The sequence below is a fragment of the Schistocerca gregaria genome, chromosome 1, assembly GCF_023897955.1.
Source record: "Schistocerca gregaria isolate iqSchGreg1 chromosome 1, iqSchGreg1.2, whole genome shotgun sequence".
Taxonomy (NCBI): domain Eukaryota; kingdom Metazoa; phylum Arthropoda; class Insecta; order Orthoptera; family Acrididae; genus Schistocerca; species Schistocerca gregaria.
The window spans coordinates 589,613,133-589,636,167 of record NC_064920.1 but is presented as its reverse complement, the minus strand read 5'-3'; the positions used below and the strand labels follow the sequence as shown (position 1 = coordinate 589,636,167).

At 43.1% G+C, this 23,035-nt stretch overlaps 1 protein-coding gene across 1 annotated transcript; it reads right to left on the bottom strand.

Annotated features, from left to right (window-relative positions):
* Positions 1–351: 351 nt before the first annotated feature.
* Positions 352–21,467, bottom strand: LOC126362956 (uncharacterized). Its single transcript, XM_050007930.1, has 3 exons — positions 21,231–21,467; positions 8,644–8,940; positions 352–1,196 (listed from the first exon to the last, which is right to left on the bottom strand). The coding sequence occupies exons 1-3, from the start codon at positions 21,465–21,467 to the stop codon at positions 540–542; spliced, it is 1,191 nt and encodes a 396-aa protein (XP_049863887.1). The 3' UTR covers positions 352–539.
* Positions 21,468–23,035: the final 1,568 nt, after the last annotated feature.

The following is a 23,035-nucleotide window of genomic DNA, read 5'->3' as shown; positions in this document are numbered from 1 at the left end:
TTTTTCTGAGTAGATTACGATTTTGATTAAATTATTGTGAGTGTGCACTCCTTATTTTACCAACTATCAAGGTCCACCATCATTTTCTTCCGTTACCGTTGTGCGCATAATCAATTAGGTGGTAGATAAGGAGGGAGTCGAGTGCATGTCTCGTTTTCATGCAAAATTAGTCTGAATTAAAGAGATACAAACTCTTCTCCACCCCGGCACCTCGCAATATTATGTACTACATAATAATACAATTCTTAAATCTGAATTCTTTTTTAGGTAAATGCTATAAATTGTAGCAATGTCCATAAGTTATTCTAATATATTGAAACAAGTGGACAGCATTTGTGTTGAGACGTAGCAGATGACTTTTATTGTATTTAATGTACAGTATCGGTGGTAGAAAAAGAATCAAAAGTAATCGCAGAAAGTGAAGAATTTGGCAGTTTGTCGTAGCTACACAGATGAGGAGTGCAGATTATCCCCGCTGAGACTGTTAATTCTCCAGTGTAGTTGCTGAACTGTTAGCTCACGCGTTATCAGGTTTGTGACTAGAGAGTAGGCAGTGAGCTGACGCTGATTTCTGGCAGTACGGAGACGACCTTCTGGAACTCACTGACTTCACAGCAATAGCTGAAGCCTTTCTTCTGGTCGTTGGATTCCCAAGTGACCCAGCTGAGCTTGCTGCACACGTCGGGACACAGGTAGTAGTCGTCTCCTGGGTCGGACACATACGGATTGTTGATGCCGATCAGAGCCACGCCCGCGTCGTTGGCTGCGTCGTGCACCACCTTCCAGTACAGCTTCGGCACGGGGATCTGCTTGGTGTCAGCCACCAGGTACAGCTCTGTCTCCACGCCGTCCACATTGGGCAGCGTGGCGACGCCGTAGGTTCCAGTGTATACCGTGAGGTCGGCACCTTTCTTGCTCGCGTAGTAGCGTACGTTGCTCTCCACCGTTTCCCAGTTGGCACCATTGAAGGTCTGCCACTGAGGTGCCGCGTTGAGGAACCAGAAGGTGGCGGTCTGCTGCGAGCCGAACACCCAGTCGGCCTTGGCAGACAGGTGGCCCCTAGACAAGTAGTAGTCGCCAGACGTGACGTACTGGTCCCCCAGCTCGCTCGAACCGAGGATCTCCGAAATAGTCTCGCGCTGTTTGTTCTGTGTGTACGCCGTGTTTACGTCTATGTCGCCGAAGAAGTCGCCTTGCTGTGAACAAAAGAATTTTAAAATGGCTGGTTACAATGCCTGTGCTTTTACAGTGTTTGCATTTCACACCACAATGTCCTTCACACATGCATGTCTCAAGGAAGAGACAGTGTTCTGATCAGAACGGTGATAAATGTTGTGAAATGAATTCGCATTCCGTGAATCCGAATTGATGTCAGCTGTTTGCGACACAAGAAAATTTGTGTCATATCGAGACTCGAACCCAGATTTGCCGCTTGTCGCTAGCGGTCGCCTTAACCATTGCGGCTATCCGAACACGCCTCCAGGACCGATCCAATCGTCCAAATCTCACGTAGCAAAAATTCATGATTCGAGTCCCGGTCCGATACAAATTTTTATGTCTCACAAATAGCTGACGTCAGTTCGATCGGATTCACGATATACGAATCCGTTTCCTAATAGAATGAGATTTTTCACTCTGCAGCGGAGTGTGCGCTGATATGAAACAGCCTGGCAGATTAAAACTGTGTGCCAGACCGAGACTCGAACTTGGGACCTTTGCCTTTGGCGGACAAGTGCTCTATCATCTCAGATACCCAAGCACGACTCAAGCCCCGTCCTCACAGCTTTGCGTCTGCCAGTATCTCGTCTCCTACCTTTCAAACTTTACAGAAGCTCTCCTGCGATCCTTGCAGAGCTAGCACTCCTGAAAGAAAGGACATTGCGATGACATGGCTTAGCCAGCTTCTGTAAAGTTTGGAAGGTAGAAGACGAGATACTGGCGGAAGTAAAGTTGTGAGGACAGGGCGTGAGTCGTGCTTGGGTAGCTCAGATGGTAGAGCACTTGCCCGCGAAAGGCAAAGGTCCCGAGTTCGAGTCTCGGTCCGGCACACAGCTTTAATCCGCCAGGAAGTTTCGTTTCCTAATAGTTGAAAAGTTTTCTATGTTGAACTCGTTTGACTAGACAAAATGGCTCTGAGCACTATGGGACTTAACATCTATGGTCATCAGTCCACTTGAACTTAGAACTACTTAAACCTTACTAACCTAAGGACATCACACAACTCCCAGTCATTACAAGGCTGAGAGAATCCCTGACCCCACCGGGAATCGAATCCGGGAACCCATGTGCGGGAAGCAAGACCGCTACCTCACGACCACGAGCTGCAACTTTTTGATATGTTCTACCAGATCAGCCGCATCGGAGTCTCGCACCTTCTACTAAGGTGCTGTGTTCTTTAATTCCAGGTATATGGTAAACACTGCAATAACGAGTTTTTCCTCCATTCCCTTCGACAATGCCCTATCGATCATTGGGTCTGGTGTCTCGAGAAGGAAAACAAGTGGGATACGTCAAGTGTCTCCCTAACGACGGCAGTGGAGAGGATTCAGACTTCTATCTATTTTTCTAATTTCAAGTGCGGAAATATTTGTTTCTCTCACACATACAGGTTTCACTTCAGAAATGACTGAATACGCCGCACCTCTAAGGAATTATTCAAATAGGACGGAAATCGGTAGATGTGATATAAGTGTGCAGACAAACAGTTTCAGAAAAACTGGATCGTTTATTCAAGAGAAAGAGCTTTATAAACTGAGCGAGTCCATAACGCGTTGGTCCACCTCTGGCCCTCATGCAAACAGTTATTAGTCTTTGCATTCATTGACAGAGTTACTAGACGTCCTCCTGAGGGACATCGTGGCAATTTAGAGATAGACCAACGCGTTATGGACTCGCTCAGTTTGTAAAGCTCTCTTTCTTGAATAAATATTCAATTTTTCTCAAACTGTAACCCTTTGTTTGTTTGTACATGTACATCGCGTCGACCGATTTCCGTCCCATTCGGGTAATTCCTTTGTGGTGAGTACTGCTTTTGTCATGGAGTGTATCTTCCCACTCATGGCAAATGTCTACAGAAGATGACACGGAGATGAACGGCGTCTAAAACAGGTGAATAAGTTCGTGAATTCTACCGGAAGAACACGTGGCCAGGTTCTCGACATTGCCACCTGCTGGAGGAATAGGAGTTTAATTTCAGTCCTGACTTTCTAATTTAGGTATTTCACAGTTACTTTACATCACATTACGTTCGATCTAAGTGAGCTTTTTCGTCAAATCGAGTTCCGATTCTCTGTCCCAGATGTCCATTCCGAGCTAGGTGCAAGCCTTTTACGACCAAAAAATCGCTGGACTTTGAACATTAAGCATTCCGCTTTCCTTCCATTCAGACTCCAACAACACAGTAGCCAAGGGGCTACGCAGCTAAACCTCTCTATCCAAACTACCAGCTATCATCAGACGAAGCCATCTACATGCATACTTAGAAAGGATACAGGTGTAACTCGTTACCTCACTTGATTACTTACGTTTTGGGGAGTTTATTTTTGATATTGGTGCACCTGATGCTTAATGTTTTATCAGCTATGCCCCAAGTGCACTTTTTGCTGGCTGCGTTCAACAAATTACTCCCATCAAAGAGGCGAACCATATATGTTGGGGTAAGGAGTTATTCCTGTATCCAACTACATAAGTACATTTCTGTTATAACTTTCAATTTACGATTATAGCGGCTAGCATTAGCGTGAAATTAATAGGTGCAGACCAAGAGAGTGTTCTAAATATGTGAAAGAATGAGTTGGAAGCAGATAGCCAATATGACAACACTCAATTTGAAGATGATGTTGAAGTTCTCTCAGACCACGGAAGTGTTATTTCCTAGCGTCAATTGTTTGACATAAACAATATTAATGATGCTGTGGATCAGCAATATACATAGAAGAGCCAAAGAAACTGTACACCTGTCTAATATTGTGTATGGCCACCGGAAGCACGCAGAAGTGCCACGGCGTGGTATGGACTCGACTAATGCGTGAAGTAGTGCTGGAGGGAACTGACACCATGAATCCTGCGGGACTGTCCATAAATCCGTAATTGTACGAGGGTGTGAAGATCTCCTCTGAACAGCACGTCGCAAGCCATCCCAGATATGCTCAATAATGTTCGTGTCTGGGGAGTTTGGTGTCCAGTGGAAGCGTTTAAATTCAGAAGAGTGTTCCTAAAGCCACTATGGACGTGTGGGGTGTCGCATTGTCCTGCTGGAATTGCCCAAGTCCGTCGGAATGCACAATGGACATGAATATGATGAGCCAGGATGCTCACGTACGTGTCAACTATCAGAGTCGTATCTAGATGCAACAGGAGCCCATATCACTCTAACTTCAGACGCGCAACATCATTACAGAGCCAACACCAGCTTGAACAGTCCCCTGCTAACATGCAGGGCCCATGGATTCATGTGGGTGTCTCCATACCCGTACACGTCCAGCCGGCCGATACTATTTGAAACAAGACTCGTGCGGCCAGGCAATGTGTTTCCAGTAATCATCAGTTCAAATTATGTGTTTACCGTCCAGGCTAGGCGTAAAGCAAGTAGGACTTCGGCTCCGAAAGCACATATCGATGATGTTTCATTGAATGGCTCGCACGCTGACACTTGTTGATGGTCCAGCATAGAAATCTGCAGCAATTTGCGGAGGGGCTGCACATCTGTCACGTTGAACGATTCTCTTCAGTCGTCGTTGGTCCCGTTCTTGCAGGATCTTTTTCCGGACGCAGCGATGTCGGAGATTTAATGTTTTAGCGGTTTCCTGATATTCACGGTACACTCCTGAAATGGTCGTACGGGAAAATCCACACTTTATCGCTACCTCGGAGATACCATGTCCCATCGCTCGTGAGTGTTCAAACTCACTTAAATCTTGATAACCTGTCATTGTAGCAGCAGTAACCGATCTAAGAACTGCGCCAGACACTTGTTGTCTTATATAGGAGTTCCCGACCGCAGTGCCGTGTTCCGTCTGTTTACATATCTCTGTATGTGAATACGCATGCCTACACCAGCTTCTTTGGCCCTTCAGTATATATGTAAGAAGTATGTTTATGTGTCGTACGAAGGAACCTTCCAAAACTAGAACAATCACCAGAAACATAATAGTCAGAATTCCGAGTGTCAAGGAACGCCAAAGACTCTTTCTATACAGAGAAATTCTTAGAATGTACTGTTCGATGACGGTATCTTCCATCAAATTATAGCCCACACCAACCAAGAAATTGAGAGACATAAGTTGAAGTACAAACACGCTGGATATGTTGAAGCAACTGATAAGGAGGGAGTATGTTCCCTTATTTTAACTCTGTAAATCTCATGAGTACGAAAGGACTCCTATTTGTACATGAATGATATGTTTTCGAAATAAGGACCCAGAATGTACAAGTGTATCATGAGTGAGTCAAGATTTAGGTTTCTACCCAACTGTACAATGTTCGATGACAAGAAGCAAGTTTTGTCCAATTCCGTGGCTCTGGCAAACTTCTATACAGAATTGTACTACATGCTATACACTCTATCCCCACTGTACAGATGAAGAATAATTACTAGACTTTTGAAGTCACTGCCCTTTTCGGGTGTATATAGCTTCTAAACCAGGTAAGTGCGGGCTGAAAAAAGTATGCGTAACAGCAGAAACTTTTATATGATTAGTGAGTTCCATACAGTGGGAAAGAAGCAAGAGAACCTCAAGAGCCTATAACCGTTCATTTAGTAAAGTCATCGACTAGTTCATTTCACGGTACCAACCTTAATATAACGATGAGCAATTAGTTCATATCTATGCAGTTAGCAGAGGATATGCTGAAAAATCATAAAAACGCAGTTATGGGAACAGTCAGACACATCAAGAAAGAGATACCTCATTCCTCTTTGCGAACAGAAAGGAGGAATTGCTGCAATCGCAGTTTTGCTATCGCGAGAGGCTGATTCTTGTATCATTCACGACAGTAAATATCAGAAGCTGTTATTTTAGTTTCAAAAACACAATCAGGCAGCTCAATAAGTCAAGAGACCAAGAAACCGAATATATCGAAGTTTTATAACAGTAAATTGGTGGGTTAGATACTTTGGACCAAATGGCGTATTGCTACACAGTGCCACGCAAAATCAGGAGTTGGTCTCTGATGTTTTCTTACGTTATGTTGGATCAGGCGGGAATAAATGCAGTGGTACTGTTCATGGAAAGAAGCAATGACAGAAAAGATCACAAGAAGACAATATTTCTATCAACTTGGGCTTCAGATGTAGCAGGAACGTATGAGGAGAAGGGTGACGAGAAACATGCCTACTGAGCTTCGCTCAAACGTTCGAAAAGGACAGCTGAAGTGTCTAAAAAGATTAATAGAAGTGCTGCTGTCACTAGTTCTCAAGAGCAAAGGACAGAAAAACAAAAATTTTGTGCTCCAAGTGTAACAAGCCTGTGTGCCTACAGCACTGTGCAGATTATGTTCTTTCTGGAGACTAGAAATCTACTCTGTAGGAATCAGCATGGGTTTCGAAAAAGACAGTCGTGTGAAACTCAGCTTGCGCTATTCGTCCACGAGACTCAGAGGGCCATAGATCCCAGGTAGATGCCGTGTTTCTTGACTTCCGCAAGGCGTTTGACACAGTTCCCCACAGTCGTTTAATGAACAAAGTAAGAGCATACGGACTATCAGATCAATTGTGTGATTTGATTGATGAGTTCCGAGATAACAGAAATCAGCATGTCATTCTCAATGGAGAGAAGTCTTCCGAAGTAAGAGTGATTTCAGGTGTGCCGCAGGGGAGTGTCATAGGACCGTTGCTGTTCACAATATACATAAATGACCTGGTGGATGACATTGGAAGTTCACTGAGGCTTTTTGCAGATGATGCTGTGGTGTATCGAGAGGTTGCAACAATGAAAAATTGTACTGAAATGCAGGAGGATCTGCAGCGAATTGACGCATGGTGCACGGAATGGCAATTGAATCTCAATGTAGACAAGTGTAATGCGATGCGAATACATAGAAAGATAGGTCCCTTATCATTTAGCTAGAAAATAGCAGGTCAGCAACTGGAAGCAGTTAATTCCATAAATTATCTGGGAGTACGCATTAGAAGTGATTTAAAATGGAATGATCATATAAAGTTGATCGTCGGTAAAGCAGATACCAGACTGAGATTCATTGGAAGAATCCTAAGGAAATGCAATCCGAAAACAAAGGAAGTAGATTACAGTACGCTTGTTCGCCCACTGCTTGACTACTGCTCAGCAGTGTGGGATCTGTAGCAGATAGGGTTGATAGAAGAGATAGAGAAGATCCAACGGAGAGCAGCGCGCTTCGTTACAGGATCATTTAGTAATTGAAAGGAGAATATAAGATGAACATCAACAAAAGCAAAACGAGGATAATGGAATGTAGTCGAATAAAGTCGGATGATGCTGAGGGAATTAGATTAGGAAATGAGACAATTAAAGTAGTAAAGGAGTTTTGCTATTTGGGGAGCAAAATAACTGATGATGGTCGAAGTAGAGAGGATATAAAATGTAGACTGGCAATGGCAAGGAAAGCGTTTCTGAAGAAGAGAAATTTGTTAACATCGAGTATAGATTTAAGTGTCAGGAAGTCATTTCTGAAAGTATTTGTATGGAGTGTAGCAATGTATGGAAGTGAAACGTGGACGATAACTAGTTTGGACAAGAAGAGAATAGAAGCTTTCGAAATGTGGTGCTACAGAAGAATGCTGAAGATTAGATGGGTAGATCACATAACTAATGAGGAAGTATTGAATAGGATTGGAGAGAAGAGAAATTTGTGGCACAACTTGACCAGAAGAAGGGATCGGTTGGTAGGACATGTTCTGAGGCATCAAGGGATCACCAATTTAGTATTAGAGGGCAGCGTGGAGGGTAAAAATCGTAGAGGGAGACCAAGAGATGAATACGCTAAGCAGATTCAGAAGGATGTAGGTAGCAGTAGGTACTGGGATATGAAGAAGCTTGCACAAGATAGAGTAGCATGGAGAGCTGCATCAAACCAATCTCAGGACTGAAGACCACAACACATAGTAATCGCGAAAGCGTTACGGAGATGACAGATAAACTCCAGTGGAAGACTCTGCAGGAGAGACTCTCAGTAGCTCGGTACGGGCTTTTGTTAAAGTTTCGAGAACATACCTTCACCGAAGAGCCAAGCAGTATATTGCTCCCTCCTATGTATATCTCGGGAAGAGACCATGAGGATAAAATCAGAGAGACTAGAGCCCACACAGAAGCATACCGACAATTCTTCTTTCCACATACAATACGAGACTGGAATAGAAGGGAGAACCGATAGAGGTACTCAGGGTACCCTCCGCCACACACCGTCAGGTGGCTTGCGGAGTATGGATGTAGATGTAGATGTAGATATGTAAAAACACATAATTGTAAGCTGAGAGCAAGTGTTTAAGTGCTAAAACAAATAAATTACTGCATTGATTCAATTAATATATATTAAATACCATGTTGCAAGATATGAATCTTTTTCATAACTTATGTATTGAAAATAAGGATCTGTGTACCATTTCTATTATTCGGACATCACAGCCACAGAATCAAATTGTGTAAACAGTATTGTCGTGTAGCTCACCATCCAGTTGGGTCTAGGGAAGCCGCTTTGGTAGCCACCGATGCCAGCCACTATGGTCTCTTGCGCGTAGAGCGCCGTCAGTCGCGTGTCATCGAAGCAGATGTCGATGAGCTTGACAAAACCGGTGGAGAGCTCGAAGCCGATCTGCAGTAGCGGGTAGACGCCGGCAGAGGCGCCACAGGTCTGCTGCGTGTCACGTTGCGAGCTGTCGGGGAGGGAGCTGCACTTGAGGTCGCTCAGCGCGTAGCTGCGCCCGTCCACCGAGAACGTCGTGCCGGACACGCAAGTCGCTGTCGCCTGCACACACGCAATACAGTGGTCTCTTGAGAATAAATCTCGAATGGTTACCATCTTTTGTGAAAACAAGTATCAGATTCCTTTTTTCTGCGTTTTCTTGTCAGTTCAAAAACCGAAACGGACGGAAACATTTGACAGGCTAGGAGATGGAAGGGATAGGGGTGAATTGCCGTCATAATTCGAAATTATGTGCATAAAACCAGTAATTACTTCAGGTGACAACGAGAAGCATGAACAAACTATTAACAGGTTTCATTTGCGAGACACTGGTGGTCAGTATGTATACTACATATTAAAATGGAACGTGTGACAAATTACAGATCCGCACATGTCGGATTCAGTGCCCTAAATTCATCCAACATCATGGTCGATATTACGTCCAGCCTCGTTGTCAAGTATGTGGAGTCCAGGAATCTTGTGTACTCGGTTTGCTAGACAAACATTCAAACAAATCGTATTAATGAGTTTTATTACAAACAGTAAATTACAAAAAAAATGGTTCAAATGGCTCTGAGCACTATGGAACTTAACATCTGTAATCATTAGTCCCCTAGAACTTAGAACTACTGAAACGGAGGAGGAGGAGGAGGAGGAGATTAGTGTTTAACGTCCCGTCGACAACGAGGTCATTAGAGACGGAGCGCAAGCTCGGGTGAGAGAAGGATGGGAAAGGAAATCGGCCGTGCCCTTTCAAAGGAACCATCCCGGCATTTGCCTGAAGCGATTTAGGGAAATCACGGAAAACCTAAACCAGGATGGCCGGAGACGGGATTGAACCGTCGTCCTCCCGAATGCGAGTCCAGTGTGCTAACCACTGCGCCACCTCGCTCGGTCCTACTGAAACGTAACTAACTTAACGACATCACACACATCCATGCCCGAGGCAGGGATCAAACCTGCAACCGTAGTGGTCACGCGGTTCCAGACTGAAGCGCCTAGAATCGCACGGCCACACCGGCCGTCAGTAAATTACAATACTTAACTTTTTTAACTACACATATGAGTCAACTACACATATGAGTCTCAAGCAAAGGGCGGCATACGAAATAATGAATCTTTTTCAGTATCAACAACTCCAAGTCTGAACTTCATAGTAAGTACAAGCGGAGCAACTAGAGTTGACACTTCTATCCAAGTCGCTAATACTGAAGCTGCTTATTCAACCGGGCGTTACCAGTCGATCGAGGCCCTCTTCATATAGGGTCCGCTGCTGCCACGTTTTCGTCCTGGAGAGGGGCAGGTCAGCGTGCGATTGGCTGACGTCTTCTCGTAGCCATCTCTTCTCTGTAGTTCGCGACTGAGGTGCCAGTACTTGACTTTATGCCGTAACAGTCGATAGCCTTTCTGCAGAGTATTTGCCTTTTTCAGTATTTAGTAAAGCTCAGTTCGTAGTAATTGATGCAAATTAATCACGTAAAACAAAAGTAATATCTAATGTTCACCAAGGAAATCTGCTGATTGCTAATCTACGCAAACGACTTAAGACACAACCTGAGCAGCCCTCTTAGATAGTTTGCAGTTTATTCTGACATTCACAGTCTTGTAAAGTCGTCAGAAGACCAAAATAAATTGCAAAATGATCCAGATGAGATATATGTATGGCTTGAAAGTGGTAACTGACTGTGAAAATGAAAAGTGTGAAGTCATCCACTTCGGTGCTAAAAGGAATCAGCTAAATTCGATTACACGATAAATCATAACGATCTAATGGCTGTAAATCCAACTAAATACTGAGGCATTATAATTACAAATAACTTAATTTGGGACTTACACATGGATAATCTTGTTGGTAAAGCAAACGAAAGACTGCCAATTATTGCCTGAACGCTTAATAAATGCAACAGGTCTACTAAAGATACTTCTTGCACTGACACCTGACCGCTCGCTTCTGGAATACTGCTACGCGGTGTGGGTTCCACATCAGATAGGATTGATCGGTGGACACAGAAAAAGTTCAAAGAAGGACAACTCGTTTTGTATTATTATTAAATAGAGGACAGAGTGCCACGGATATGATACGCGAATTGCGGTGGCAATCCTTTTGTTGTGACAGCATTTTCTGATGAACTTTAAAACACCAGATTCCTCCTAAGAGTGTGAAAATATCTGTTTGATTCCCACCTACTTAGGGGTCATCATAATAAAATAAGAGAATTCAGAGATCGCACGGAAAGATTTAAGTGTTCGTTTTCCCCGTCCTCTTAAAGAGTGGAATGGTAGAGTAATAGCTTGAAGGTGGTTCGATGAACCCTCTCAGACACTTAATTCTGAATTTTGCAGAATAATCACATTGATGTAGATGTAGATGCCCGACAGCAGAAATAACTAGATCTGACAAATTAGAAATGTGTGAGTTTCTCATTAATCATTGACGACCTGCATGATCAGGGATTAATTTTCCCCAACACAAGCAAGGAAATTCGATGTGTCAGTCAACGCATTTCCTTGAGGTCAAAAACCAGGTCTGATGAAGGGATCGCCCATAATGGAACATTACGCACACTCTTCGAATTATATTTGAATCTGACTGCTGATACCTTGTTTCCAGCCGGCCGGAGTGACCGAGCGGTTCTAGGCGCTACAGTCTGGAGCCACACGGCCACGCGTCGCGGTCGCAGGTTCGAATCCTGCCTCAGGCATGGATGTGTGTGATGTTCTTAGGTTAGTTAGGTTTAAGTAGTTCTAAGTTCTAGGGGACTGATGACCACAGCAGTTAAGTCCCATAGTGCTCAGAGCCATTTGAACCATTTTTGAATCTTGTTTCCAGCTTCTCTAGCCCCTGCTGCAGGTTCTCTGTCCTTGACCTCTTGCATGTAACTAAGCAGTAGAAAGCACTTCTGGAACTCTTTCGCGAAATTTAGCATTGTTTGGACCTGAACCATGGAATATGAAAACATCAGCAAAGACGAGAATCAATGCGACTGAGATGTGATACTATAGAAGAACTTAAAGAATAAGGTACTGATAAAGTAAGTTGTGGTTTTCTGCAGAGTCGGCAAGAAAGGAGTGTCTGGAGAACAATAACAAGGAAAAGGGACAGGATGGTACTACGAGTGTTCAGATAACAGGGAATAACTTCTGTGGTTCGTGAGGGAGCTGCATGAGGTAAAAACTATAGCAGAAGACAAAGGTCAGGATATATCCAACAAATAAATGATATGTTGGATGAAAGTTGTGCTCTGAGGAAATTAGGTTGGCACAGCAGAGAAATTCGTGACTGGCCTCATCTGATCAGTCAGAAGACTAAAAACCCAAAATAAGAGAAAAAAAAAGACTAAAAATGACGCTCTCCATTCATCAACTAAAACTAAGATAAACGAATTTTTTGCTTGTTAGGACGAAGTGGTATAGCCTGATGTAATTGAAAAACCTACAATTGCTGTTTGAGTTCAACTTTGTTAGCTTACTTACATATTACATCCATCAACATATACGAGGGTTGACTGGAAAGCAACGCCTCCACCTTCGTAACTCTTCAACAGTTGGCAGCATTGGTATGCGGCAGGTACTGGCTTGCTCTGTAACCTCTTCTCTGCAGCTCCAGTTGGCGGGAAGCCCTAGCGTTGAACGGTTGTGTTGTAACAGTGTAAAGTAAGGAACCTTGCGCAGACGGTCGGTCAATGCGATTTAAGCAACGTGCAGTCATTGAATTCTTGCCAGCAGAAAGCGTCACCAGAAAGGAGATTCATCAAATCGCATTGACTGATCGTCTACGCAAGGTTCCATACTTTACACTGTAACAACACAATTGTCCAAATGGAGCTGTAGAGAAGAGGCTACAGAACAAGCCAGTACCTGCCACATACCAATGCTGCCAACTGTTGAAGAGTTGCTTTTCAGTCAACCCTAATATATTTTACTGAAAATACCCATTTCTCTATGACTAACAGCGCTATTGTACCAACTACATTGCTGTATTAATATTCGTTTACTCACTGAAAGAAGCCTTTTTCACTGAAGTCGATTCACACTTTTTGTAGAAATTATTCAGTTTGAACATCGTTACACAATAGATGAGAAGACAAATACAACTGTTACTGGAGCAATAGTTAAAAAATAAAAAGATACTTAGACCAAAACAAGTGGGAGAGCTAAGAGGATTCTAGCACAGTTATGACGCTTTATCTTTTGTGGCATTGATGTGTTACCTTAAATAGAAGTCATATCACTCTACGGTTCTCTTCTCTAACCGTTTGCTCCACGCTATACCCTCCACGTTACGTACCCCCTCCCCTATTCCTTTACCCTGCTGCCACCGCCAGACACTTCTCCATTTCCGCTCTCCCCAAAAAAAGAATTTTAAAAAACGTTAACTGATTCCAGTTAAGATCTGGCTTAATGGTATTTATGTTACATTAATGATTCATGCCCCTATACCCCTATTGTGTATAATTAAGCTAACTGGTCAGAATATTAATTATTCCCCTTAAAAGACAACATTGGCTGCTCTGGAGCGCTGTAGGTGGTGTGTAACTGGTGCTGTCAGTCACATGTCCCTCCACTGATGCAAGCCATGACAGTGAAGTGGTATGCGTCAGTCAGTTGTATGGAATCAGCGGGGTTAAATAGATTGATATAGAGTATCAGGGAGAAGATATATATTTGAAAATACCCATGACCACACTGTGAGTGAAGTGTTCAGGTTTATTGGTGTACCAACACTGACAGTCCAATGTGCCTACGAGGCATGGTGTACCATTCACAGCTAAGTAAAATGGTGTAATTACAGTGGCTGGAAAACAAAACCTAACTGATACAGTCTGGTTATGAGTGATATGCTTTGCCCATGAAACTGGTTTCAAATACAGCAGGAATTGGTGCTGTCAGTGAATGTAAGTCTTTCTCAACAAATTTTGAAGCAGATTTTGGGAAGCACACTACATACATTTGCCATCTGGACATAGTTATCACGAAAAAGGCGATTGTCCACAGCGACGCAAGTAAAGCCGCAAGTCTTAATTGGCCAAAAGGGCAAATAATGCAAAAACTAGACAATAGGTTAGTGGAATGTCATTCGTCGCAATTTTGCGTCTTTTCAAATGATGCAAGGCATGGAGTACACCGCCAACCAAATGAGGAATTTAACTGGCGATGTATGGTAGTGTAGGTCGGCCTGGAAGTAATTCTGCGAGGTTTTGGGAGGGCTTTTCTCTCAGTGACTCAGACCTACTCATTTGGGTTACTATTAGCTTGAACCAAGATAGTTTCGACATTCACAATGATGACACTGCCGTCATCCAAGACTCCAACAGCCACATTCGTAAGGAAGTACGAAAGTGTTCCTGATTTTACAGGTACACAGACATCCTACCGCACCTCACTTGATGCACCAAATCAGCCAGTCTTTATCCCGTTAAATTGTCTAGGGGTATGTGCAACTGTGGTTAAAAATCAGCAGTTAGCATACCCAAAATTTAGCAGCTTACCAATGAACGGCTTCAGCTGAGTATGTAATACCTGAAGAAGCTTGTGGAATTTCTTCTTCACTGAACAGGGTTCATTATTAAGGCTAGAGGCGATGTTACACGGTATCAGTTTGTTGTCTCCTGGTGTGACTAACTTTTTGTCCAGTGTGTCTATGCTGGTTTCAGGGAAGCGATAAAATTGTTTGACAGTCTTTCGCATGAATACATATTTCAAGATCACTAATTCCATCAATATATTACGTGGAACCAAGATGAAACGAAGATTCATTTAAAAAAGTAGTTTACGGTATGAAATATGTGTCAAATTCTGTTAAGATCAATGCTGTCTTTACTTCACTGAAATGAACTGCCGACATCTTGGTGCAGATTACATGATCAGTCATATAGACACATTATCTCATTGTCTGATAGGCCTGTTTCACTTGACGGTGATGGCTTCATAGTGGGAAGATTTCAGTTATATTGCATCATGGTCAGACAGAGACTCCGAAATCAGATACTGGATTGTAAGGCATACTCAGGAGCAGACAAACTCATATCACAATATAATAGTGATAAAGAGTAGGCTGAAGTTTAAGACGTTCGTCAGGAAGAATCAATACCCAAAGAAGTGGGATACGGAAGTACTACGCAATGACGACATACGGTTGAAGTCCTCTAACGCTATAGATACAGCAATAAGGAATAACTCAGTAGCCAGAACAGTTGAAGAGGAATGGACATCTCTAAAAACGGCCATCACAGAAGTTGGGAAGGCAAAAATAGGTACAAAAAAGGAACTGCAAAGAACCATCGGTAACAACAAATACTTCAGTTGGTCGCTGAAAGGAGGAAGTACAAAAATGTTCCGGGGAACTCAGGAATAAAGAAATACAAGTCGCTGAGGAATGAAATAAATAGGAAGTGCAGAGAAGCTAAGATGAAGTGGCTGCAGGAAAAATGTGAAGAAATTGAAAAAGAAATGATTGTCGGAAGGACGGACGCAGCATATAGGAAATCCAAAACAACCTTCGGTGATATTGAAAGAAAGGGTGATAACATTAAGAGTGGAACGGGAATTCCACTGTTAAATGCAGAGGAGAGAGCAGATAGGTGGAAGGAATACATTGAAAGCCACTATGAGGAGGAAGATTTGTCTGAATGTGATAGAAGAATGAACAGTATTCCATTTAGAAGAGATAGAGGATCCAGTACTAGAATGAAACAGAGCTTTGGAAGACTTAAGATCAAATAAAGCAGTGGGGATAGATAACATTCCATCAGAATTCCTAAAATCATTGGGGGAAGTGGCAACAAAACAACTATTCAAGTTGGTGTGTAGAACGTATGACTCTAACGACATACCATCTGACTTTCGAAAAAGCATCATCCACATAATTCCGAAGACGGCAAGAGCTGACAAGTGCGAGAATTATCGCACAATCAACTTAACAGCTCATGCATCCAAGTTGCTGTTAAGATCAATATACAGAAGAATGGAAAAGAAAATTGAGGATGCACAAGATGACGACCAGTTTTGCTTTAGGAAAAGTAAAGGCAGGAGGGAGGCAATTCTGACGTTACGGCTAATAATGGAAGCAAGACTAAAGAAAAATCAAGACACGTTCATAGGATTTGTCGACCTGGAAAAAGCCTTCGACAATGTAAAATGGTGCAAGATGTTCGAAATTCTGAGAAAAGTAGGGGTAAGCTATAGGGAGAGACGGGTCATATGCAATATGTACAACAGCCAATAGGGAATAATAAGAGTGGACGACAAAGTAAAAAGTGCTCGTATTAAAAACGGTATAAGACAAGGATGTAGCCTTTCGCCCTTGCTGTTCAGTCTGTACATCGAGGAATAAATAATGGAAATAAAAGAGAGGTTCAGGAGTGAAATTAAAATTCAAGGTGAAAGGCTGGCTCTGAGCACTATGGGACTCAACTGCTGTGGTCATTAGTCCCCTAGAACTTAGAACTACTTAAACCTAACTAACCTAAGGACATCACACACATCCATGCCCGAGGCAGGATTCGAACCTGCGACCGTAGCGGTCTCGCGGTTCCAGACTGCAGCGCCTAGAACCGCGAGACCACCGCGGCCGGCCTAGGTGAAAGGGTACAAATGATACGATTCGCTGATGACATTGCTATCTTGAGTGAAAGTGAAGAAGAATTACATGATCTGCTGAATGGAATAAACAGCCTAATGAGTACAGAGTATGGATTGAGGGTAAATCGAAGAAAGGCGAAGGTAATGGGTTTACGTGCGGCGAGTGTACCAGATGCTAAAAACTACATTGCTCCGATTCAGTTTCAAATTCCATCGAAATGGTATTGAGTCGGCACCTGAAACATAGGTTCCACATAAGACGATTTTGCAAACTCTTTGCCATGCTAATGGGGATATTGTGTTCTATGTTGCGCTGCATATGTTTCAACTGCGCTTGTGATTCTGTTGGTAGTGCATATTTGGCATGCTTACACGCCGCTACACCTACGTTGTACGAAATGTTATTATCGGCTCAGTTGTTATCAAAGTGCATATATCTGACAAAACACGAGAAAATATATGAAGAAGTAACCAGGGTACTTAAAACACGTATTTTATCCCGAATTTCGAGGGTACAATCTCAAACCATTGTCTGCCGTACTACGCTGCAGATGCCTTTGTTCTATCACTGTACTCCTTATTTATCGTGGTATTTCTTATCATGCGTAGATCTTAACATTATATATAGTTCCAAGATCCACTTCTTTTTGAATAAATCTTCTACACGATAATGATGTCAATGATAGGTTAGCTAATCCATCACATAATGTGTGATGTTTATTAGCTGCATGTAAACTATTAAAACACTTCGGCGACTTGTGCGCTGACGATGATAAATTGATGTTTAGGACAATACGATATCCATCCCAAAACTGGTAGAATATCCTACCTGTCCGGCAGTCGCACCCGGACCCCCTGCATGGTAGTCAACCGCGAATACTACTCAGCTACTCAGGTGGATGCAGTGAATCAGTTTAACTCTACTGGCCACGAGCCATATTAATACTGATGTTTGCACTGCCTCATTTAAGGTCATCACCCAGGAAGCCGGGCGGACAGCGAGAGTATCAACCGTCGGGTTTCCTCTCACAACTCAACCCCAAGAAGCGTGCCTCGTGAAAGATGCTAATTGAGGTGTGAATGGCGTGAAATTGTGTTTATTAACGAGAGCAGATATTCTTATAGTGACAACAACGCGCATATGAGTATGCAGCATAAACGAGAAAAATGGCAATCGCTGAAACGTTTGCGGAAAGGACACAATGGGGTAGGGGAGCCATAGTGCTAACTCATTGTTGATATAACACTCAACAATGGAGGTTACATTCAGAAAATCATTCGGCTCATTTCATTCACTTGATTGAAATGCCAAAGAAATGTCCTTTCCACAATGTAATTTCCAAATGTACACTTTTCCCCTTATCCAACGCGTTTCTAAGATAATTATAAGCTTCCACATCCAGAGTGATCATCAGACCTGTTCCCTAGTGTAGAGATATCTGATCTGATGGGACTGCGTCTGATCTGGTTTGCAATATCGTGAAAATTCACTGACCAGAAGAAACAACATATGCAAGTAATTTGCAAGGGTATCTCCTACATGAGACGTGACGCCTCTGTGATGATCTTGACGTAAGAGCACTGGAATGCCTAGCGGATTCTATAGAAGATACTGAAATCGTCGTCGAAGACTAGCTCTAAACAAAACTAAGATATTTCACTGTGGCTATTCGTGTTTTTCGACAGTAGAATTTTATAGCGTACATCTAGGACAATTTTTCAAAGCAAGTAAGGGATATCAATAACGTAAGAAAGGTGGACATCTAAAAGCTGAGAATAAATCATCAGTGAAAGCACAGAGCATATTTTACTCCTACCTCCAGTGACAACGAAAATAAAAATCTTTACCGCAGAAAGTAAAAAGAAACAACAAATGCTCAGAACCTTTCAGCATGATTTTCTAATAAAAGCGAAACTTGTCTTGTACACTTAGGACAGAAAAAATAAAGGTAATCACTTGTGCTGAAATGTATCCCAAATGTTTGTAAATATTAGAGTACTCTGCTTCTCTTTTCAAGACCCTATATTGTCGTTAATAAAAGGAATTATTCCATAATACAACAATAGGTGTTTCAAACTCTTGCCAGACTATTAATGACGCTGAAAAACTATCGCTTGTTGTTGTAGAGTATTAATGATGCTGAAAAACACTCGCTTCGTGTCGTACACTGCACACAGAATAACGTAGCCAGTAGATATACAGTCAGCACGTCACACGTTGGGTGAATGGTGGTTGTGGGGCTTGTGGACAGGCGCAGGAGGCGAAATGCCGAGCACTAGGGGGAAGGTGCCGCTCTAAACTGAAGCCTACACTGACATACTTTGTAAATATTAAGTGGAGCCCCTGCATGCCCTTAATCGTGTACTGACCGCATAAAAAAGATCTACTACCACCTCTGCTTTGGTTGGAATCTAAGAAGAATTTCGCCGGAAATGCAACAAAAGCAAGGATTTATTGTGGCCCAGCTTGTTAACCATTTTTAACTTTCAGAGAAGCGTCATGAGTGGCGAATTGTAACCTACGTTTCTCTTGTTGCCATGTTTAAGTCTGCTTCTTTTGCCAAAACAAAGCGGAGTTTACAGAATGTCACCCCACTGCGTGTTGTGCAGACGCAGAGAATTCTGAAACCGTGGTTTATTAAGTGAGGAACTGAGGAGAAGTAACATCAATAGCATATGATTAAGTACATCCTCGTCACCAAACTAAATGTGTAATATCATCACTTACTTTGTTCCAAAATCCACAGCATTTCTCATTTCACCACTTATTAATGGTCTTTATAAATTACATTCTTTCATAGAAAAAGTCTGTCGTTGGTGGAATGACACAGTAGTTAATGAAGTTCTGTATAATAAAACTCAATACGTCAGCTAAATTCCATGTGCAGCAACGTACACTACTGGCCATTAAAATTGCCACACCACGAAGATAACGTGCAACAGACGCGAAATTTCACCGACAGGAAGAAGATGCTGTGATATGCAAATTATTAGTTTTTCAGGGCATTCACACAAAGTTGGCGCCGGACCTACAACATGCTGGCATGAGGTAAGTTTCCAACCGATTTCTCATACACAAACAGTAGTTGACCGGCGTTGCCTGGTGAAACGTTGTTGTGATGCCTCGTGTAAGGGGGAGAAATGCTTACCATCACGTCTCCGACATTGATAAAGGTCGGATTGTAGCCTATCGCGATTGCGGTTTATCGTATCGCTACATTGCTGCTCGCGTTGGTCAAGATCCAATGACTGTTAGCAAAATATGGAATCGGTGGGTTCAGGGGGGTAATACGGAACGCCGTGCTGCATCCCAACAGACTCGTATCACTAGCAGTCGAGATGACAGGCATTTTATCCGCATGGCTGTAACGGATCGTGCAACCACGTCTCGATACCTGAGTCAACAGATGGGGACGTTTGCAAGACCAGAACTATCTGCACGAACACTTAGAAGACGTTTGCTGCAGCATGCACTATCAGCTAGGAGACCATGGCTGCGGTTCTCCTTGACGCTGCATCAAAGACAGGAGCGCCCGCGATGGTGTACTCAACGGCGAACCTGGGTGCACGAATGGCAAAACGTCATTTTTTCGGATGAATCCAGGTTCTCTTTACAGCATCATGATGGTCGCGTGACTGTTTGGCGACATCGCGGTGAATGCACATTGGAAGGGTGTATTCGTCATCACCGTACTGGCGTATCAACCGGCGTGATGGTATGGGGTGCCATTGGTTCCACGTCACAGTAACCTCTTGTTCGCACTGACAGCACTTAGAACAGTGGACGTTGCATTTCAGATGTGTTACAACCCGTGGCTCTACGCTTCATTCGATCTCTGCGAAACCCTACGTTTCAGCAGGATAATGCGCGACCGCATGTTGCAGGTCTTGTACGGGCGGCCTTTCTGGATACAGAAAAGGTTCGAATGCTGCCCTAGCCAGCACATTCTCCAGATCTCTCACCAATTAAAAACGTCTGGTCAATGGTTGCCGAGCAACTGGCTCGTCACAATACGCCAGTCACTACTCTTGATGAACTGTGGTATCGTGTTGAAGCTTCGTGGGCAGCTGTGCCTGTACACGCCAGCCAAGCTCTGTTTGACTCAATGCCCAGGCGTATCAAAGCCGTTATTACGGCCAAAGGTGGTTGTTCTAGGTACTGATTTCTCAGGATCTATGCACCCAAACTGCGTGAAAAAGTAATCACATGTCAGTTCCAGTATAAAATATTTGTCCAATGAATACCCGTTTATCATCTGCATTTCTTCTTGGTGTAGCAATATTAATGGCCAGTAGAGTATTGTGTAATACACATCAAACGCAAGACCACAGAGACCCCTATTTTTCATTGCAAACTTTTCGAATTTCGGGCAGTGTCTTACTTACGTTGAAATATTACAATAACTATGGCAGTTAACGAACTAACGGGCACGGCTTCGTGAGGCTGACATGTAAAACTGTAAGTGACCCAAAAATGTAACTTTCTTACTGAGTAATTTCCGTAAAATCGACAGAGGAAGATTGCAGGGTGGGTGCCTCGATTCTGCCGTCGTCGATCGGCCGAAAGCGGACAAACAATGTCGGCTTCCCCTTCTGAACAAACGAATGAACACGACCAGCGCTTCGGATGAAAATTGTTCACTGCGCCTCGATCACCGTATCCTGTGTGGACTCTACAGTTAGTTGCCGGAACCCTCGATGCTTAAACCGGGCACGTGATGTAGCGGGTGTGCACGCGGTGTAACTGGGTCGCTACGCGCTCGCCGCCTCACCTCTGCGACCCCCAGCACAGTGAGGACGTTGCCGGAGCCCGTGCAGGCGAGGTTCAGCTGGTCGCCCTCCTGCAACGTCAGCAGCTCGCTGGACACTTCCGGCTCCCAGAAACCCTTCGCGTCGGCACTGCCGCCCGGCAACAGGAACAACGGCTGCGGATCCGGGAACGCCGACTCGTCGTTGATGTCCACCGAGCAGCCTCCAGCTCGTCCTGGGGCATCGGCGGGGCGCGTCATTGAAAGGAAAAGGCAAAAAATCAAAAATCAAAAAGAAATTGATCCTACTTTTTAGGTTTCTGTACTCCAGTCGGTAAAACGGCACCCTAGTAAGATTAATTTGTTGTTTGTCCATTTGTCTGCTGTCTGTCTATCTGTGCAGCTGTTCCCTCTTTCCCAGAAAAGGATACAAAAAAAAAATGGCTCTGAGCACTATGGGACTTAACATCTGTGGTCATCAATCCCCTAGACTTAGAACTACTTAAACCTAACTAATCTAAGGACAGCACACACATCCATGCCTGAGGCAGGATTCGAACCTGCGACTGTAACAGTGAAGTGTCGTAGTGCTCAGAGCATTTTGAACCATTTTGTCAAGAGAATAACAGGATATAGACATATTTGTCACTTATACTATCTATATGTATGTGCGGCCCGGTGTGTGATTATACCGAGAAGTCTCGTGATAGAATCTCGATCGTACCACAGACTTTTCGTATTCGCTTTAATCTAGCCTTCACCTCTAAACGTTGTGAGGAGTCACCGGAAACAACAGGCGGTTCGGACTACGTGTTAAGTTGTAGGTACACACAAATTTCTTTCTTTATTTTTATTATATATATATATATATATATATATATATATATATATATATATATATATATATATTTGTGTATATATATATATATATATATATTTTTTTTTTGGAGGAGTTGAGAATCTTCACTCTCACTCAACCAATACATTGTTGCACATTTCTAATTTTATAAAGCCATTTTATTTGCTGACATTTTCGTCGTTTAAGTCATCATCGAACACCCAAAACACATACCAGGAAACAAATATAAACTTTAAATCTTTTTTAAAGAATATTCAGAGTTAGAAAACAATAGCATAGTGTGGAAATTTTTATCACATACGTAAGTTACGAGTAAACAAGTTGCATTATGACAAAACTTTGTCAAAACAGGTAAAAACCTATGTATAACCTAAATTTTGTATGTTATTTCTTTTATGTCTGCCTGGAGTGGCAAACATAAGTTGGAATTCCTAGCAGGACGTGACCGGGTTGTGACGCAAGATCTGATGGCCGAGAAAAGATTAGTCTCAAAGTAAGGCGCCAGCAATCAGGAAGATTACTTATCTTTATTCTCCACACTGAAGCAGGCACCGTCTATTGCAAGTTCTAAGCCCAATGTTGTCATATAAGATCTATACAATAACAAATGGTTCTAATGGCTCTGAACACTATGCTACTTAACTTCTGAGGTCATCAGTCGCCCAGAACTTAGAACTAATTAAACCTACCTAAGGGCATCACACACATCCATGCCCGAGGCAGGATTCGAACCTGCGACCGTAGCGGTCGCTCGGTTCAAGACTGTAGCGCCTAGAACCGGTTGACCACTCCGGCCGGCCTATACAATAACACTTCGATATTAACACAATTAGCGTCTTTAGCCTTCTATTAAAATAATCAAATACACAAAAATGTCGCAAGGACATGGTGATGTGATTGGTCTTGAGACTTGTAAGGAATATGGCGCTGCGGTCTTCAGAAGCATTTGCACGTAGTGGATGCATGCTCT